At 38.6% G+C, this 16,692-nt stretch overlaps 1 protein-coding gene across 10 annotated transcripts in view; it reads left to right on the forward strand.

The window, feature by feature from the left end:
* LOC103469128 (multiple PDZ domain protein) overlaps window positions 1-16,692 on the forward strand; it is a 59,782-nt gene that overhangs the window by 10,004 nt on the left and 33,086 nt on the right. For all 10 annotated transcript variants that reach the window (XM_081609075.1, XM_008416696.3, XM_081609072.1 and 7 more), the window contains exons 7-19: window positions 53-136; window positions 1,235-1,342; window positions 1,447-1,549; window positions 1,633-1,724; window positions 2,831-3,044; window positions 3,317-3,391; window positions 3,990-4,069; window positions 4,250-4,396; window positions 5,650-5,835; window positions 5,973-6,134; window positions 6,420-6,629; window positions 7,664-7,834; window positions 12,991-13,114. In XM_081609075.1, the coding sequence (XP_081465201.1) occupies window positions 53-136; window positions 1,235-1,342; window positions 1,447-1,549; window positions 1,633-1,724; window positions 2,831-3,044; window positions 3,317-3,391; window positions 3,990-4,069; window positions 4,250-4,396; window positions 5,650-5,835; window positions 5,973-6,134; window positions 6,420-6,629; window positions 7,664-7,834; window positions 12,991-13,114 (1,756 nt within the window). The remainder of the gene's footprint in view (window positions 1-52; window positions 137-1,234; window positions 1,343-1,446; window positions 1,550-1,632; window positions 1,725-2,830; window positions 3,045-3,316; window positions 3,392-3,989; window positions 4,070-4,249; window positions 4,397-5,649; window positions 5,836-5,972; window positions 6,135-6,419; window positions 6,630-7,663; window positions 7,835-12,990; window positions 13,115-16,692) is intronic.

A 16,692-nucleotide genomic window follows, 5' to 3' on the forward strand; every position in this document is an offset into this window, starting at 1 on the left:
TGTATAGTCTGTGTAAAAATGTGTGTTTATTTGTTCAAATGATGTTTCGCAGGACAGTCGCCTGCGCAGCGGAGATCAGATTCTGCATATTGGAGATACAGACTTGGCAGGCATGAGCAGTGAACAAGTTGCACAGGTACTCAATCTTCAGAACCAGATAAGTTATATTTACCATGCCTTACAAAAGTATTCATACATACCACTTTTTTTTCACTGTATGTCAAAACTGTGTAGGCTGCTAGAATTTTATGGGATAGACTAAATGCCCCTCACATACTCTGACATACTTTGCTCATGGAGGGCCACACATACCGCAGAACCTCACGTAACAGGTCATTAGTCAGAGAAGTTAGAAAGAGAGAAAGGCACTCGTCTAAGAAAGCATAATCATTTCAGCTTAAAGTGGCACAAATTATCTACGGAACAAAGAAAACGTGTGGAAAAAAGGTAGTTTGCTTAAATGAGAAGAAAACTGTAACTTTTTGGCCAAACGCTGCATATCACCCTAAATGTACCCTGGTGGCAGAACACTTGAGACCGGGGTCGACGTTGACATTCCAGCAACACAATGACCCCAAACAGTCAGGGCTATAAAGAAATGGTTCTAATTCCAGTTGAGAATGTGTGTCAAGACTAGACAGCAGCTGTTCACAGACACTAACTGAGCTTAAGTTGCTTTGCAAAAACAAAAGGCAAAGATTAAAGACTCTATATGACCAAAGCTGGAGAGATGTAAGAGTCACTTCTGGGATTGCAACCCAAAGTGGTTCCACAAGGCTCCATGGTGGTGAACATAGCATTGTTACATTTTTACAAGGAGGTCTTTCTGTATAGAATTTGAATTCTCTCCAGGTACTCTGTCTTCTACCCACTTTCCAGAAACCTGAACGGTTGATTTGTCTCATTATATTGACCTTAGGAGTAAAACCTTTTGACAGTTATTTCTGTAACATATCAAAATGTAAAAAAAAATCATTCAAGTGGTAAGAAGACTTTTGTAAGGCACTGCAGTTCTTTATTTCCACTGAACCAAGTGTTTGTCTTCAAATTAAGATACCACCTTGTTTTTGCATGCCAGTTTAACCCAGCTACATTCTTTCTCTTTGTTTCTTTAAAACTGTCAACTATTCAGGAAAATCTGGCTCCTTCTCCGAAAATCCTTCTCTGTTTCATGCAAACATGCTTACTCATATGTCCATTTTCACCTGCTCACACAAACCACCACTTTTCCCAGGTGCTGCGAAATGCTGGCAGCAGGGTGAAACTTCTCATTGCCAGGGATGTTACCAAACCCAATTACCTCTCCTCCCCTGCTCTGAATCAGGACACTTTGGACGACAAGGTTTGTGTGTTTGCCGTGTACCTTTGTTCATCTTTGTAAACGATGTCATTTTGGTGAGTAATATTAAATTCTTATCATTTTTCTCCTTTCTGTCCTGTTTCCAGCCCAGTGGCTTGAATGATGACTATGAGTTCAGTGTTCAGTTCACTAAAAATAGCCGGGGCCTGGGATTTTCCATCTCAAGCTACGTAGGAGACCTGAACTCAGGTATTGTAGGTGAAGTGTACCAGAATTTAATCATATCTTTCATATTAGTTTAATCAGTAAACCTTTGGTTGTGTTTCATTCAGTCTACAGTGCCGGTGTGATGGTGAAGAGCATAGTAAAGGGCAGTTCTGCAGATCAAGATGGACAGATGCGGGTTGGAGATATTATCCTTTCTGTAAGTTTTCTAAAAACATAGTAGATGGTTTTTTTTGTAACATTACATTTATAAAACACTTGTTTATGTGACTTAACTTCTATCCCCACCTTTAGTTGTTTTTTTTTCTCTTGCAGTTTATGTCAGACAGTTTTCCAGGGTGGAATGATTGTACAACAATTAACTTCCATTTTTACAGTTATTCCCCCCTCTACTAATTTGGATAATGTCTCTTAGCATGTGAAGAGAAACCACCAACAATTATTGTAGCCACCAACAAACAAGGCCTGCCATAGCTGTGGCTGGATATTTAACTACTCCTTTAAAACACAAATGCTGGCATTCCTTTTGGTTTCTAAATCAGTTTGATGCTGGTTGAAACCTGTTTGAAGACTCAAATGTGCCCAAATTGCAACCATATGACTAAAACTGCACCCACTCAGAAGAAAGGAATTTGGTTAGTATGTTCGGAATAACCTAACATAAGAGAATAAAGTGGAAGATGGTCAAATAGCAGTAGTGGCCACAGTATAACCAGCTTTACAGGAACATAGGCTGAGTTGATGCAGACAAAGAATGACAGAAATTTGCAAACGGTTATATTGGAAGCATAGTGTCTTATTGAGCAATGTTTTATTCTGAACTGAGACAGATAGAGATTTTTGACTCCTACCACCAATGGTAGGAGTCAATGTGAGTTTCCTAAGTCTTAGAACATTAAACCGACTAGAATAGTGCTTGTAACATCATGCTTATGGTCTCTTTCACGCCCTTTGGCACTGATGTATTGCAGAAATTGAACAATAGAACAAAGAATAAAGTCCACATTTAAATCCTTTAACATTTACAGCTACACTGTCGAAACTTGGACATAGTTTGTTGTTCCAGTTCCTCCAAAAAACATTTTAAAATTCTATTAAAAAATGTAAGTTTAAACCTGTTTTTAAATGTATGGTTTATGCCTAGAAACCAACCAATTTCAGATTATAAAGTAGACAAATATACAGCCAGATTAATGCACAGACTTTGTTGACATCGATATTTACAGCCCTGCAGATGATGAGTGCGAGACCACCATCCACTTCTGTCCATAATTGTATATTTAATTTCCTCATCTCATCCCCCAGGTAGATGGTGTGAGCCTTCAGGGCTGCAGTGAACAGCGAGCCATGGAGGTGCTCAGGAGGATCGGTCCTGTTGTCAGGCTGAGGTTGCTGAGAAAGGCTGTCTGCTTTCGTCACATCTTGCCCCCAGTTCCTCCTCTGCAGCCCCTCAGACACTCCCACAGCCTCCATGAAGGCAGCCCTTACAAATCAGGCCTCAACAAGATTCAGGAGACAGGTGCTTCGCGCTGATAAAAAGAGACAGTATATCTATTCCTGAGCAAACAAAAATGCCGAGGTTTTTATAGATATCAACCGGTGCAGCTTCCCCTGCTGAGGAATGCTGTGATTGAGATTCTCTGCTATCAATTTCGACTCAGACTGAAGTCTAATTTTGGTGCTTCTTTGAGCAACTGATGAACTTTTGTGCTCTGTGCATGAAAGGGAAAAGATATTTTCTAATACAAGCGTGCTTGCTGTGTGCTCAAAACGTGTTCCTCCGTCTCCCAGGAATCAGCTCTCTGCGTGAAATCTCCCGGCGAGCGGCATATGCCAGCAGACGACCCCGACACGATCCGAGAGATGGTAAGTTCCCGTTTCCGCAGAGCGCAGCAACTCGGAAACCACTTCACAGGACTCGGTCTGCCGCTCTGCCTTGGATCACGAAACAGCAATGCGCCATGAACCATGCTCTTTGATGGGACTCTATTTATAGTTTTGTGCAATCATGTGTTTATCCAGCTCATTCAGCTCATTCCAGATGATTTGTCTCTCACTCTGCCTGCATACATTGCTTTATTTAGACAGAAGAAATTCGGGGCCTGATTAGAGACTGCAGACAAATAGGCCGTGATTGCTGTTAGGCTTTAATAGATGAATCAGAAAGCAAAACTTTGTCAAGAAATCACAAGATGTTACATGTGAATATGCATGCCTTCTTGCCTCCGTTGTGAGTGTGTATATTCCTCACAACTGTCTGAGCAGTTGTGTGTTCACACTCTTCTTTGCCTCAAGGAGAATTATGTTGTCTCTCTCTATAATAGATCCAAGGTGATTTTTATATAGGACCTCATTCTTTATTGATTTGACTGTGTGGGACTTCAAACAATGTGTGTATATATAGGAGACTTTATGGATTTGTGTGTATCATGAAAATGTGGTTTTTTTTGTGCTCATTTCAAAGGTGTGAAACTGACTCCAGAGGAAGAGGAAAACCTGAGGAAGAGGTGGCAGGATGCCGTTGGACACCGATTTGAAGTGACTGTACGTCTCCCCTTATTAAAGATAAATCTTAATTCCAACATGCATTAAAAAAAATAGACTTGTATAGTAGTATTACATGCATGTAGCTGCTAAATCTTTTATGATTTTCCACATCTTAATGCATCTTTTACCACCTAAGATTTCCTTTTCGCCTCTGTTTTTCTATCACTCGCTTTGTAGGTCTGTCAGCTGGAGAGGTTCAGTGAAACAAGTGGTCTAGGTATCAGTCTGGAGGCTCGGGCTGGACATCACTACCTTTGCTCCATCTTACCAGAGGGGCCTGTAGGTCAAAGTGGCAAAATCTTTGCTGGAGACGAGATAATGGAAGTAAGTCTGATACCGTTACCCGTTTCAGTCTCGGTTCAGTTGTTTGCCGTCTACTCTTCCGATGAAGGTGCAACATCAGACAGACAGTGGAAAGGTATGCATCTCTCTGTAAAACTCCTATTGCCCTTTGAACTTTTCCTACAACCACAAAGTCGAATGATCATTAATTGTGGTTGTGAAGGACCCAAATGCAAGCATGAGACGGGCAAGACCATGTTGAAACAGTGATTTGCTGAAGTAAAGGATGAAATTACACACAGCCGTAACCACTAGAGCAGAGAGCAAGGCTCAGAACATCAAAGGCAGGAACTAACAGACCATGTTCGGTATTTAAACTGGGGTGGTGATTATTAAACAAGTAGCATGTGGTTGATTGGAAACAACGAGCGACTGAGGGGGAAACAAGACAGCCTAAACTGAAGAGATTATTTGGAGAATGACACTCTGATTACACAGGGAATCAGGAAGCTAATTAAACAGCAAAAACTATAAACATAACATAAGCATCAGGATAACAATGAGAGAACACCAGACAATGAGAAACAAAGAAGGTTGGAGGAAAAAAAAAATGTGACCGGCAAAACTAGATGGTTCCGGACATTTTAATAAGCAGTAAAGAGTCCACCTGGATGTAATTTAATCTCAGCATAAATCCAGCTGTTTTAGTGAAGGCTGTAGAGGTTTGTTATAGAACATTATTGAACAAAGACGCAGACAGGTCAGGAATGAAGTCATGGAGACGTTTTAAGGCAGGATTAGAACATAAAAGAAGTTATAAAGATTACAGCACAACTGCAAACCTACCAGGACGTCATGGTCCACCGAAATAGGCATTAATCAGAGGAGCAGCCAACGGACCCATGAAAACTTGGGGGAGCTGCAGAGACCCACAACCCAGATGGGGAAACTCTGTCGCCACCTCAGCTGTTACTCCTGCGCGCCACAAATTTGCTCTACATGAATGTGTGGCAAGGTTATTGCTGAAAGAAAGCCACAATAAGTTGTATTTGCAAGTCACCACAAGCCATTTACAGGTATGTGGTTAGGCAAACATGTGGAAGGAGATGCTCTAGAGTCTAGACCAAAATGGACATCTTTAGCTCTCATGTACTGACAGCTATAGTAAAAGTGAACGGTGTTGTGCAAAGTATTGACAAGGGGGTTGAATACAAAAATGTCCCACTCTTAGTTTTTTTGTTAATATTAATAATAACAATAATTATAAATCATGAATCATTTCCTTGTGATTTTAGGTAAATGGAGTCCCCCTCATTGGACAGACACACAAAGAGGTGGTCAGTGTTCTGAAAGAACTGCCAGTGCAAGTATACCTTGTGTGCTGCCGCATTGTTCCCCCTTCAGTTCATGACAGCGATGAAGAAGCAAATGATGATGTCTGTCTGACTCTCAAAGAGCTGCTGGCTGAGTTCAATGACAAGGTGAGACGGTAATCCAGTGAAACATGTCACTTTCTAAAGAAAAAATATATCTGTGCTTTACTTTAGTTTAATGCATTTGCACAAATCTCTTCTTCTGTCTCCATTCTCCCTCTCTCGCTCTTGTCTCGTTGTCTCAGCTGGATCACGGCTGTGTCATACCCTGTCCTACAGCTGAGGACATTACGAAGCGTGGCGTGCCCCCCATGTCACCTCCTCTGGCCATGTGGGAGAAAGAGGCTCAAATTGTCGAGCTGGAAAAAGGCGAGTCAGGACTTGGCTTCAGCATCCTGGACTACCAGGTTAGGAATTACAAACAGAGCCAATTAAAATTGGAGATGGAGAAAGGGAGGACATGTGCACGCTTGTACTTCATATGAAGTTATTATGGTCGTGTCTTTACTGCTTCTGATTTGCATTTTTTTTTTCTTATTTGGATATGTTTGACTTGTTGGCTTTTGTTGTTATAATAAACCTTCCGATTGCACTATTGTCCTAAGCTTGTCCCTCATTTTATTTAAAAATACTAAATTGATGATGTGTATTTCAAGCAAAAATTTTCTATTCAATCTTCTGCTTAACTTTAGGATCCAGAGGATGCCTCCAAAACAGTTCTGATAATCCGGTCACTGGTTCCTGGAGGTGTAGCAGATCAAGATGGCCGCCTGCTGCCTGGTGACCGACTAATGTTTGTTAATGAAACTGACCTGGAGGGTTCCAGCCTGGATTATGCTGTGCATGTGCTGAAGTCTACTGAGTATGGGCTTGTTCAAATTGGCGTTGCTAAACCACTGCCGGTGAGTGAGGTTAAAAAAAAAAATTTACCTTTTTATTTTATTTTATTTTTTATACATTGCAGGATTCCACCTGGAGCACATACTTGAACTGGAAGATTATTTTATATTTATTTAATTAATAATTAAAAAGCTTATAAATTTAGTAGACGCATAAGGAAATTTTTATAGATAATTTGGAGTAAATGCCTTTAACAAATGGAAGCAACTTGTCATGGTTGGTTTTAAATTTGAGATTACGTAATTGACTTTTTGGCAACTGTTTAATTTCTGCACTTTGGCTCGCTGCTTTTCATCACACAAAGTTACATTTATCTCTCAATAGCAAGCAGCCTGATCACTACGGCCCTCTTCCTGGCATCTTCTTAAAAAGGTTTTAAGTCATAAGAATGTTGCGGTAGAAAACTGAATGCCTTCCATGTTTGTCAGTACTGCATCTGTAGAATGAAGTTAAGGCAACACCATGTTGTTGTTTTACCATAAGATGAGGAGTTGCAATTTAAAATAGTGTAATGATATGTTATCACCCTTTGACATAAATGTATATATAGCTATAACAAATAGAAATAATTCAAGATTTTTCCTCTTCTTCAAGACTTTTTTCATATCCATAATATACATAATATACACATATATACACAAGCATGTTAAGGAATAAAAAAAATAGATTACTTAGATGAATGATTCCCCCGAAAAAGTATTGTATTTCTTCTTTTTGTTTTGTACTGTGGCTTAGTAACAAGGAACAGAATCCGGTTACAGGCCTTTTGAATTTTTTATGTGGTTGGAAGATGAACACGGCCACAATACAGATGGAGAGAGTAGGGGAGAGCAGTCCAGACCGTCTAATTTACAGTCACCTTTTCTAGCCTGTTTGCTTTACTGGGAATCTACAATTCACTCACTTCTGAGGCAGAGAGAGATTTTTTTCTCCAAGGCTCCCCTTTTTCAATCTTTCATTTGTGTATGTGTGCTTGTGTGTTGTTGTTTTTTTCTGAATGGGCTAAACCTAAAAGTTGGATTATTTTTATTCTCAGCTGGAACTGTGTGGTGGCTTGACGCCCATAGCGGAGCGAAGCGCACGGCCTTCGACCGATGACACTGACAGCCACACTCAGGTCAGCCTGCTAGCTGAGGCAGCTGAGGCCAATTTCAACGGCACAACTTGGAACGCCGAGGACCACAGCTTGAGTCAGCCGTGTTACACGGTAAGTCACGCAAAGCCATCTATCTGTCTGTCTGTTTCCTGAACACTAGCTGAAGATATCTAAAAATGCCTGTTCTAAAGTTTATACTGCATAATTTGTTTTCTAAGCTTCAGCAGCCACAATCTTTTGTTTATTATTCATGCCCAATCCCTTTTTTTTAGAATTCAATAAATTGGATTTTTCCGCAGGCTTTACACTTAGTTAGAAACGTATTTTGCTGTTTTTCTCTGGCGCTTTTGGTACATTTCTCACATCAGTCTCAACATTTGCAGAACAGCTGGTGCATCTCTCAAAACAATTAGTACAAACTGCAAAACCTGATGAATAACCTGCACAGGCGTGCCACTTGCTCAAAATGGATAACATTTTTGTCTAAAGCAAGACAGCGTTGGGGAAATGAAAAGTCTTGATACCGTGTTTAGATGGTCATGGCTTGAAGATGTTTTCATAATGAAAAGTTGGCTCTGTTTTTTTCCAGTGCATCTGATCTTGGTAATGCTACCTGAAAATGCTCAAGACAGCGCTACACGCTAGCTGCACAACCATTTGAAATCCACAATTACACTTTTTCACTTAGTTGTGGGGAAATAACACACAATGACTGCAGTGCAGTGTAGATTGGTTGGTGTGAATTATTTTCCAATATACTCACCTGTTCTCCTGGTAAAATGTCTAGAGTGATTTTCCCAACATTTGGCTGCAGCATCAATTTTAGTCCTAATTTCAGCATGAATTTTCCTATGTATTTGGCCTTTATGTCCCCTTCCCTATAATCCCAGCATTCTCACCTCTCCTTTGAGTTGCTTGCCTTCCATTTCTGTGTCACAGCATTGCTGAAATGCTGCAATGTCCTGTTCATGTGTGCTTTGCCAATTGAGGGTTCATGGGATTCAGCTCTGAGTGACTGTGGAGAAGTGGCTTATCAGGGGTTGCAACGAATGCTTCGCACACTTCTCCTTGTCAGTGGGAGCTGAGGTTCAGTGGAGAGAAATCGTTCCGTTTGGGAGACGTTTTCAGGGAAAAACGAGGACGAAATGCACAGAATTAACTTGACAGATTTTGACAACCGTTTCGACGTTTTTGTTTGTAATGACAGAAACAATAAAATGAGGACAATACGTTTTATGGGGAATGACAATTCAGGATTCCTAAGAATAATTGATTATGACAGACATGACATAAGTAAATGAGGATGTCCAGAAGCAGCTGAGAATTGTATGGAAAGAACTGATGAAAAGTGCAGAAGCATTGCAGTTTTTTTTTTTTTTTTTTAGAATGAACAAGAAACTGCTTCTGTGTTGTGCACAGATGACTACGTTATTAGAATTGTACTAATGAGCAGACAAATCCACCGTAGTGTCTGAATAAAACCGCAAGTAACGCCACAGAATCATTCAGAGCTCTTCATTATCATGCAAACCTGAGATACCGTGGGTAGCCATTTTAGCTCCTCTAAAGGTTACCATGTCTGTCTCTGTTCTCTTCATTCCTTTCCTACCATGTGGAGATCACTGACTGCTGTATCGGTGTCACAGCGTCAGGTATAGAGAAAGTGCTCGGTGTCAAAGGCTTTAATTGTGGCCTTGGCTTGATCCTACTCAGCCAAGCTTTTGTAGTTGCTGTTGCTTAATTGCCAACAATTTCCTGTCTGTGAAAAGGGGCTTACTGCTGTTCCTCAAGGGCATGAAGGTCTAGCTCAATGCCTCTCACACAGTGTTCTCATCAAAATCAGCCTGGCTACAAAACAAGATTTTGAACTTTTTTTTGCTTTTGCTTACTATAAGACTTAAAAGATCTGTGCTTTGCCCTTTTTTTTTTGTGAAGTGCGCACAGAGATGTGACAAGGCTACCTTTGTCAATGTTTTTCATTTTTTGTCTTTGCTCCAACAGCCTTCACTGTAGTAATGCTTGTCAACCTTCGGAGAGAAAGTATTCTTGAGGGGGCACACAGAGCAAACGCAGAATAAAAAGAGTTTGGAGAAAGTGTTCATAGAAGTTTGTGTTTCTGAAGGAGCATGTTTTTTTTGTTGTTTTTTTTTGAGAAGCCAAGGGACAAATTTGGAAACTTCATTTAAAACATGTGACAAGCAGTAGGGTTATGCAAACAACACATAATGTTTAAAATGAAAATAATTTGCTCAGTTTTGCACCCAGGCTACCAACAGTTCACACTGACTGCAGTATATTCCTCAGCATTTCATATGTTCACACTCTTTTGCCACATGTTTGCAGATAGACAGGGGTGTAACTTCATTCAACTTGTGACATAATATCTCGTTCAGGAGAAGTGATTTTAGGACTTGGGAAAGAAAATGGAAAAGCCCCCTTTTTAATGAACTGTTTTACAAATACTGTAACGATTTCACAAATGATGAAGCTTTTCTTAATTAATCTGTTCTAAATGATACAAGGGTTGAATAATTTATATTTGATTATCCGAGTCTTGCTTTGTTTTGGTGGAAAATTTTCAGTTTTCATCAGCTTAAGTATTTTAGATTTTGAACTACAGGTGATCCAATTTTATCCAGGTGCCATAAAAATATTAGTCAATTAGCTCTCTAGTTTACAACCTAATGCCTGGTGGGATATTTTTATGTTAGAAAAAAAGACTCTATCAAGCTTGATTGCTGCTTAGTTTCTGACCTTTGCTGGACTGGTCATGTATAATGTCGGCTTTGCAAACTAATGCAAAGGGAGATGAAAAACAAAAGCAGAAGCACAGAGCTGACATCTCTCTACAATCAGTCTAACACAATCCCTATTTGCATTCAGCTCCATCAAATTTGAAGGTGCATAATCCTTTCATCTAAAATCACATCCATGTGTTGTCATTTTTCTTTCTTTTACTTTTTTTGCTGACAAAGAAATTCATTTTTCCCTGTACAGAAAATATGCAATGCTTTCTCTGTTTTAGCTGTGTAAGCTCTGTTGAGATCAGTTTTAGGTTTCCAAGAGGACAGAGTTTATGCAATGTACCTTAACCATAATAGTCATCATGATAATTTTCCAAGATGTGAATCTACTTCATAACAGCACTCTAGAAATGCAGTACAGGGAATATGCAGAACATTGAACTCCTCTTCATGTTGCATAAAAAAGTGTTGAGGAACAAGTTTCCTCAGGGTGCCTGCTTTTCTCTTGAAGTTTTGCTCTAAAGTTTTAAAGGAGATTGATTGATAGGTGCTTTTTTAAAACTCACGTATCCTCAAAATATTATGCGCCGTTTTGTTATTTTTAAGACAACCCACAAGTACCACTTAAAAAGTTCTCAAGCATTATTTTGTATTATTCAAGAATAATGGCTGTAATTATACAGTAGTTTCAGCCATCATAGCTGGGTTATCTTTGCTTCCCAGTTTCAGTGTGCCGAGAAACATGAACCACTTTTCTTTTGTTCACTCCCTGTGCCTCATTCCAGTATGGTCTCTTGTTTGCTGAGCCCACCACAGTTAAGACTGAAATAGTAACATAATATTTTGTTGGGTTCCCTTTACAGCCCCAAAAACAGATAATCTTGTTGATATTCGCTGTATTTTCTCTTCAGGCTCGTGAGGTTTCTGCGTTTCATGCGATACTTAATAGTTGCCGAATCACTTAACATAAAGAGTCGTTAGAGATTATATTTGTTTCAATATACACTTCACATACACTATGAAAAAAACCTTTGTTTTTCCCTTTATTTCATCTTTCCTCTTGCAAAATCATTCATACACTTTTTCCTGTTTTGTCACATTACAACAATTTATTTATATGATACACCAAGACACAGTAATACGTAAGCGTGAAGTGAAAAGTAAATGATGCACAGAAATCATGTATTCAGCCTCTAACTTAACACCTATTGCTACAATTACAGCTGCAAGTCATATGTTTCTGTTGGTTTTACACCTCAATAGACACATTTTTTATTCAATTCTTCCTTGTAAAATTGCTCAGGCTCAGTCACCTTGGATTAAGAGCATATGTAAAATTAAGAGCATATACATTTTTGGTTTATTCTATTCCATCTCTGGCTGCATGTTTGTAGTTTTGGCCCATGTGAAATTGAACTGCTGCCCCAGTGTTCATGGTTTTGCAGCCTCTAACAGGGATTATAACATGGTTTCTTACAGGGCTGGCCTTACCTTCAACTATGACCAGCTTTACAGTTCCTGTTGAAGCATTGCAACTATATATCATAATACTGCCATGTCTGTGGGACAGGTGTGTGCCTTTTCAAATCAAGTCCAATCAACTTCAATTACCACAGGTGGACTTCACCTAAGTTTTTTTCTGCACTGTCGTATTTGTGTGTAGACTTTTGAGGAAAGAGATTGATTTAATACAATTTGTGAAAAGACTGTAACATAACAAAATGTGGAAAAAGTGAAGCACTGAATGCTTTTCTGCGGCACCAAAAGTTTTCATTTTCAGACTATGGCTTGAACAGTGCTCCATGTTTAGTCCGAAGTTTAGGAAGTTGTTTTGTCCATGTTTAAACCTCTCGGCCACTTTCTCCCTGCCCTGTCTGTGTTTCTTGGTCTTCATGTTTTTTTTCTTTAATGTTCTCTAAAGCCCACTAATCAAATTACATGCAGCTTGACTCTGTTTCTTTGCTAGGTCTGATATGGGCTGCTTGCACTGGATTTTATTTTGCAATGTCACTGTTGAGGGGGTAAATTCAAATGTATGCCCTCCTGCTGAGACTTTTGTGTGGACAAATAATGAAAATAATTTTTTTAATAATGTTGAAATTATTAGGAATACGTTATAAAAGATTACATTTTTTTTCATTGAAATCTATAATTTCAATAAAATATAGATTTGTGATTGAAAAATGACAAAATATGAAAAGGTTCAAGAGAAATGATTTCAGTCTTCAGAGGAACCTGAATTCAAATGTAAAATTAAAAGCATATAATGTTATTCTTTGTACAAAAGAGCAAGTTTTCTTTGTTCAAATTGAGTGAGGAAGCAGAAAAATAATTTTAAAAAAACTTACATTGATCAAGATCAATTAAAACATTTTTTTAATGCATCTGGTTCCTTGGAAGCAAAATACAAAGACAGTAGCATAGCTATGCTCTAAACGAATGTCAGTATCACATTTCATAAAACACTCACCCCACTGTCATGTTCTCACTCCCTCCTTTACACCCTTCTTGTCTTTCTCTTAGGAAAATCAGCTGCGTTATCGCTGCTGCGCAATGGAAGATGACGGTGGGCAGCAAGCTCCACCTCTGCCCCCTCGCACAAGCTTTGAGAGGACAATCACTGTTGTCCGGGGCAACCGTAGCCTTGGTATGTTCTCTGTCTTTCTCCTGGTGATGGTGTCCTGGTGTGTGTACGTTGCAGGCATGGCCTTGATGACACTAATTGGAGACGGTGATGACGACTGCCCCGAAGAGGAATGGTGACGTGATGTGTTCGTCAAACCTGAGAAAGGAGATTATTTCTATGTGGAGGCAGTATGTGTGTGTTTTGAATGAGATAGTTAACATTGTTTAACACTTCAAAATGCTAACTAATAGTAAAGGTAATGAGAAGGTGCAATGGCTCTCAGTACACACCTCTGTAAAATACCAAGTTTTTGTTATGTAAGAAATGAGACCATGTTTGTTTTTAAAGCTTTTTTCTACCTAAAGTGTAACATTTATCCTGCACAAGGTGCAATAACCTTTTTGCATAAGGCAACATCTTTAAGGTAAACATACTAAACCATCTTCTGATTTAATTAACCATTAAGTCATCTTGCGTTCACACCCATCTTGAGTTGTATTGAATCTGATTAACCTGAAATTGGCTTTTTCTCACTTTTCCAGGCTTTAGCTGTAACTATAGCTTGCAGAGATGATACAGAGAATCAGAAAGATGTGATTGTACAAAGGTATCAGTCAGGAAAAGGGTACATAAAGTTTCATTGTTATGTACCTCTACTTGTGGGCATTTGCATCAAGGCACAAGGAGCACAGTCATCAACAAATAGAGAAAGTATGTGACAATAGCAACATTAGAAAGTTCAGACATCTCTTAAAAAAATTTAAAAGACAAAACAAAACCTTGTGAATCTGCCAAGAGACAAAGCAACAAGAATAAGGTTATGGTCAGATGAAACAAAACTTGAAAATGTTGTCAAAATTCTGAAAGGTTCACAACATTGACCATCTAACGAGCGCCATCCTCACAGTCACAGTAAAACATTGTATTGGCAGAATAAAGGTTGAGGTTTCAGGGGGATATAAGATTTTTGTCAAGGTGGTTGGATGACATCTTGAACAGCTTTGGCCACAAACCCTGAGGTGGCTGCTGGAAAACTGATAGATTGTACATTTCAGCATTGCTAAGACTTCTTCCAACTCTCTACAAAAATGGCAGAAAATGTGAAATTTGGAATGTCCAAACCTTAATTTAAAAGAAAATATGTGGGGTGTCATGAATAGGGCTGTGGACAAGAAATGTCATCAAAATCTGAGAGATTTTGAGAACTTTTGGAGATTAGAGTGGTACAATGTTGGAAGGTCAATATATGGGATGATGACAGACACCTACCTGCATTCTAAGTTGAATCAAAAGCTATTTTGAACGAAGTATTAGATTTAGGTTGTGCACACTAATGCATCCAGGTTATTTCACCCTTTACTTTTCTCCTAACAGTTTTATTTATTTTTCCACTAAATTATATGGAATACACCTCAGGTAACATGTGGAAATTAAACTTTCTCATCACAAAAACCTGTTGCCTTTTAACAGGAGTGTGTACTTTCTTGAGAGACACTGTATATCTCAATGTCCGAATTAAACCCATACATTTTATATGACGGTGTTGGTCAATTTAGACTTTTTGTTATCTGCAAAATAAGAGATTTTTGTCTTAACTCCAGTTCCAGTGTTTGGCTGTCTTAACATGAACCAACAGAGTCGAAGCCAATCCTCCACTTTTAACTAAAGACACTATGCAAAGTATAAGGAAACCAAGTCAGTCATTTGTATTCAGAATGCATGTGTTGATAAGGCTTTCGACTACCTACGTCTGTGTGTGCTTGAGAGAGAGAGAGGGAGAGAGAAAGAGAGAAAAAGAAAGAGTTTGAAATTATGTAAATGTTTGTGGTAGAGAAAATCAAGGTCACAGTATCAGTGCACCCTTCTCATCGGTTATGATTGTTTGGATCCCCTTGCTGATTTATTTAATGACACAGACTCTACTGGAAATTCAAACACACAAATCACACACGCACACACACACATATATATATATATATATATATATATATATATATATATATCATATGTGGATCAGGAGTTTATGAGTGGTAATAAGCAAAAGTTTGGGCATCCTTTAATATCCTTTGAAGTACTTTGGGATTTTTGCTACTTTTTATTACAGAAATTCTACAAGACTTTGTGTACCAAGCTAAAATGATTATTTTTATGAGAATCTGATGCTTCTGTGAGTTTACTGTATGTAAGTTGAGTTTATACATTTTTGGCTAAGGATTGATGGTCTATTCAGTAGAACTTAATGTTTCACTGAGGTGTCTAATAGTCCAAGAAAACATCAAACTGTCAGGTCTCCCCCACCCTCAGATATGACTATTTTTGCCCAACTAGTTTTTTTTTTTGTTTGTTTGTTTGTTTCTTGTAGTCCTCACTGCAGTCAGGCATGGCCAAGTTTCTGAAACTCACAGTTTGGTAATCTTGAAAGCATATACCACAGTATTGCACTATCATGGTGTTAAGATAGACAATTAATACAAAAATGTAACAAATGACCTCACTGCTTTTCTTTCAAACAGAAAGATTAAATATTGATGAATAAGTTACAAACTGTTGAGAAGCACACGCTTTTGAGTTTTGAGACAACAAAACAAGACAAGATTTTAAGAGTATATCTGGGAAAACTAAAAATCCACCCATCCATCCATTATCTTATACTCTTATCCCTGATGGGATCACCAGAGGTGCTGGTGCCTAGCTTCAGTGGTCAACAGGTGAGAGGCCGGGTTCACCCTGGACAAGTCGCCAGTCCATCGCAAACTAAAAATCCCTACTTGTTTTTCTTTTGAAAAATTAAGATTTCACAAATTGCATTCTGTGTTTTACAGCATTTTACCTTAGTGTAGAGTATTATAGTGAAAATTTGACTAGTTTGTATAATTTGGTTTTAAGGTTGTCTAAATAGTGGCTTAAATGTTGAAAGACATTTAGAAAATGCTTTCTTTTTGTTAATTTCACACATTTTTTATATCTCAACCTTTGCTTTAAACAATCTCTCCCTAGTGAAGTATTGTCTAGTTGTCCAATATTGGATTAGAAATGATAAAATAAAGTCCTGACGTCCAAATATAAACCTATGAAATTATCATTTAGTGTACAGATGGGGAGCTCCAAAGCAAATGCTATTTTTAGCATTGTTAGCAGCTAAAAAAAAGATTGCCAGTCTTTTTTTTTTACACTCCTTACAAATCAAATCTTGTATGTTACTCTTGTCACTGCCTCAAAAGACTTCCACAAACAATTTAAAAACAATGGCGGCTTCTTCAAAGCTTTATTATAGCGTGCTCTCAGCTAGCGCGGAAGCAGTCTTTATTTGCTAACTCTGTCGGCACAACAGGACAGTTCAAGAACTACTTACTCTCTCTCTTCAAAATAAGAGTCTAACACAAATGCAGCATTCATAATAATGGCTTAGAAATTTACTTTGCAAGACACTCTTCACTTCAAAAGAATGATTGCCATTTTTTTTTGTTATTGAGATGTCATCTCAATCTGAGGTGGTAGCTTTTAAGAATGACGTGTTCTCATTAGAAGGGGCTGTTCACCATAGTATACGTTTGTATCTTGGTAGACCTTGATACTGGGAACTGGCTAATGCCTACCTG

The sequence above is a fragment of the Poecilia reticulata genome, chromosome 1 (assembly GCF_904066995.2).
Source record: "Poecilia reticulata chromosome 1, P_reticulata-male-v2, whole genome shotgun sequence".
Taxonomy (NCBI): domain Eukaryota; kingdom Metazoa; phylum Chordata; class Actinopteri; order Cyprinodontiformes; family Poeciliidae; genus Poecilia; species Poecilia reticulata.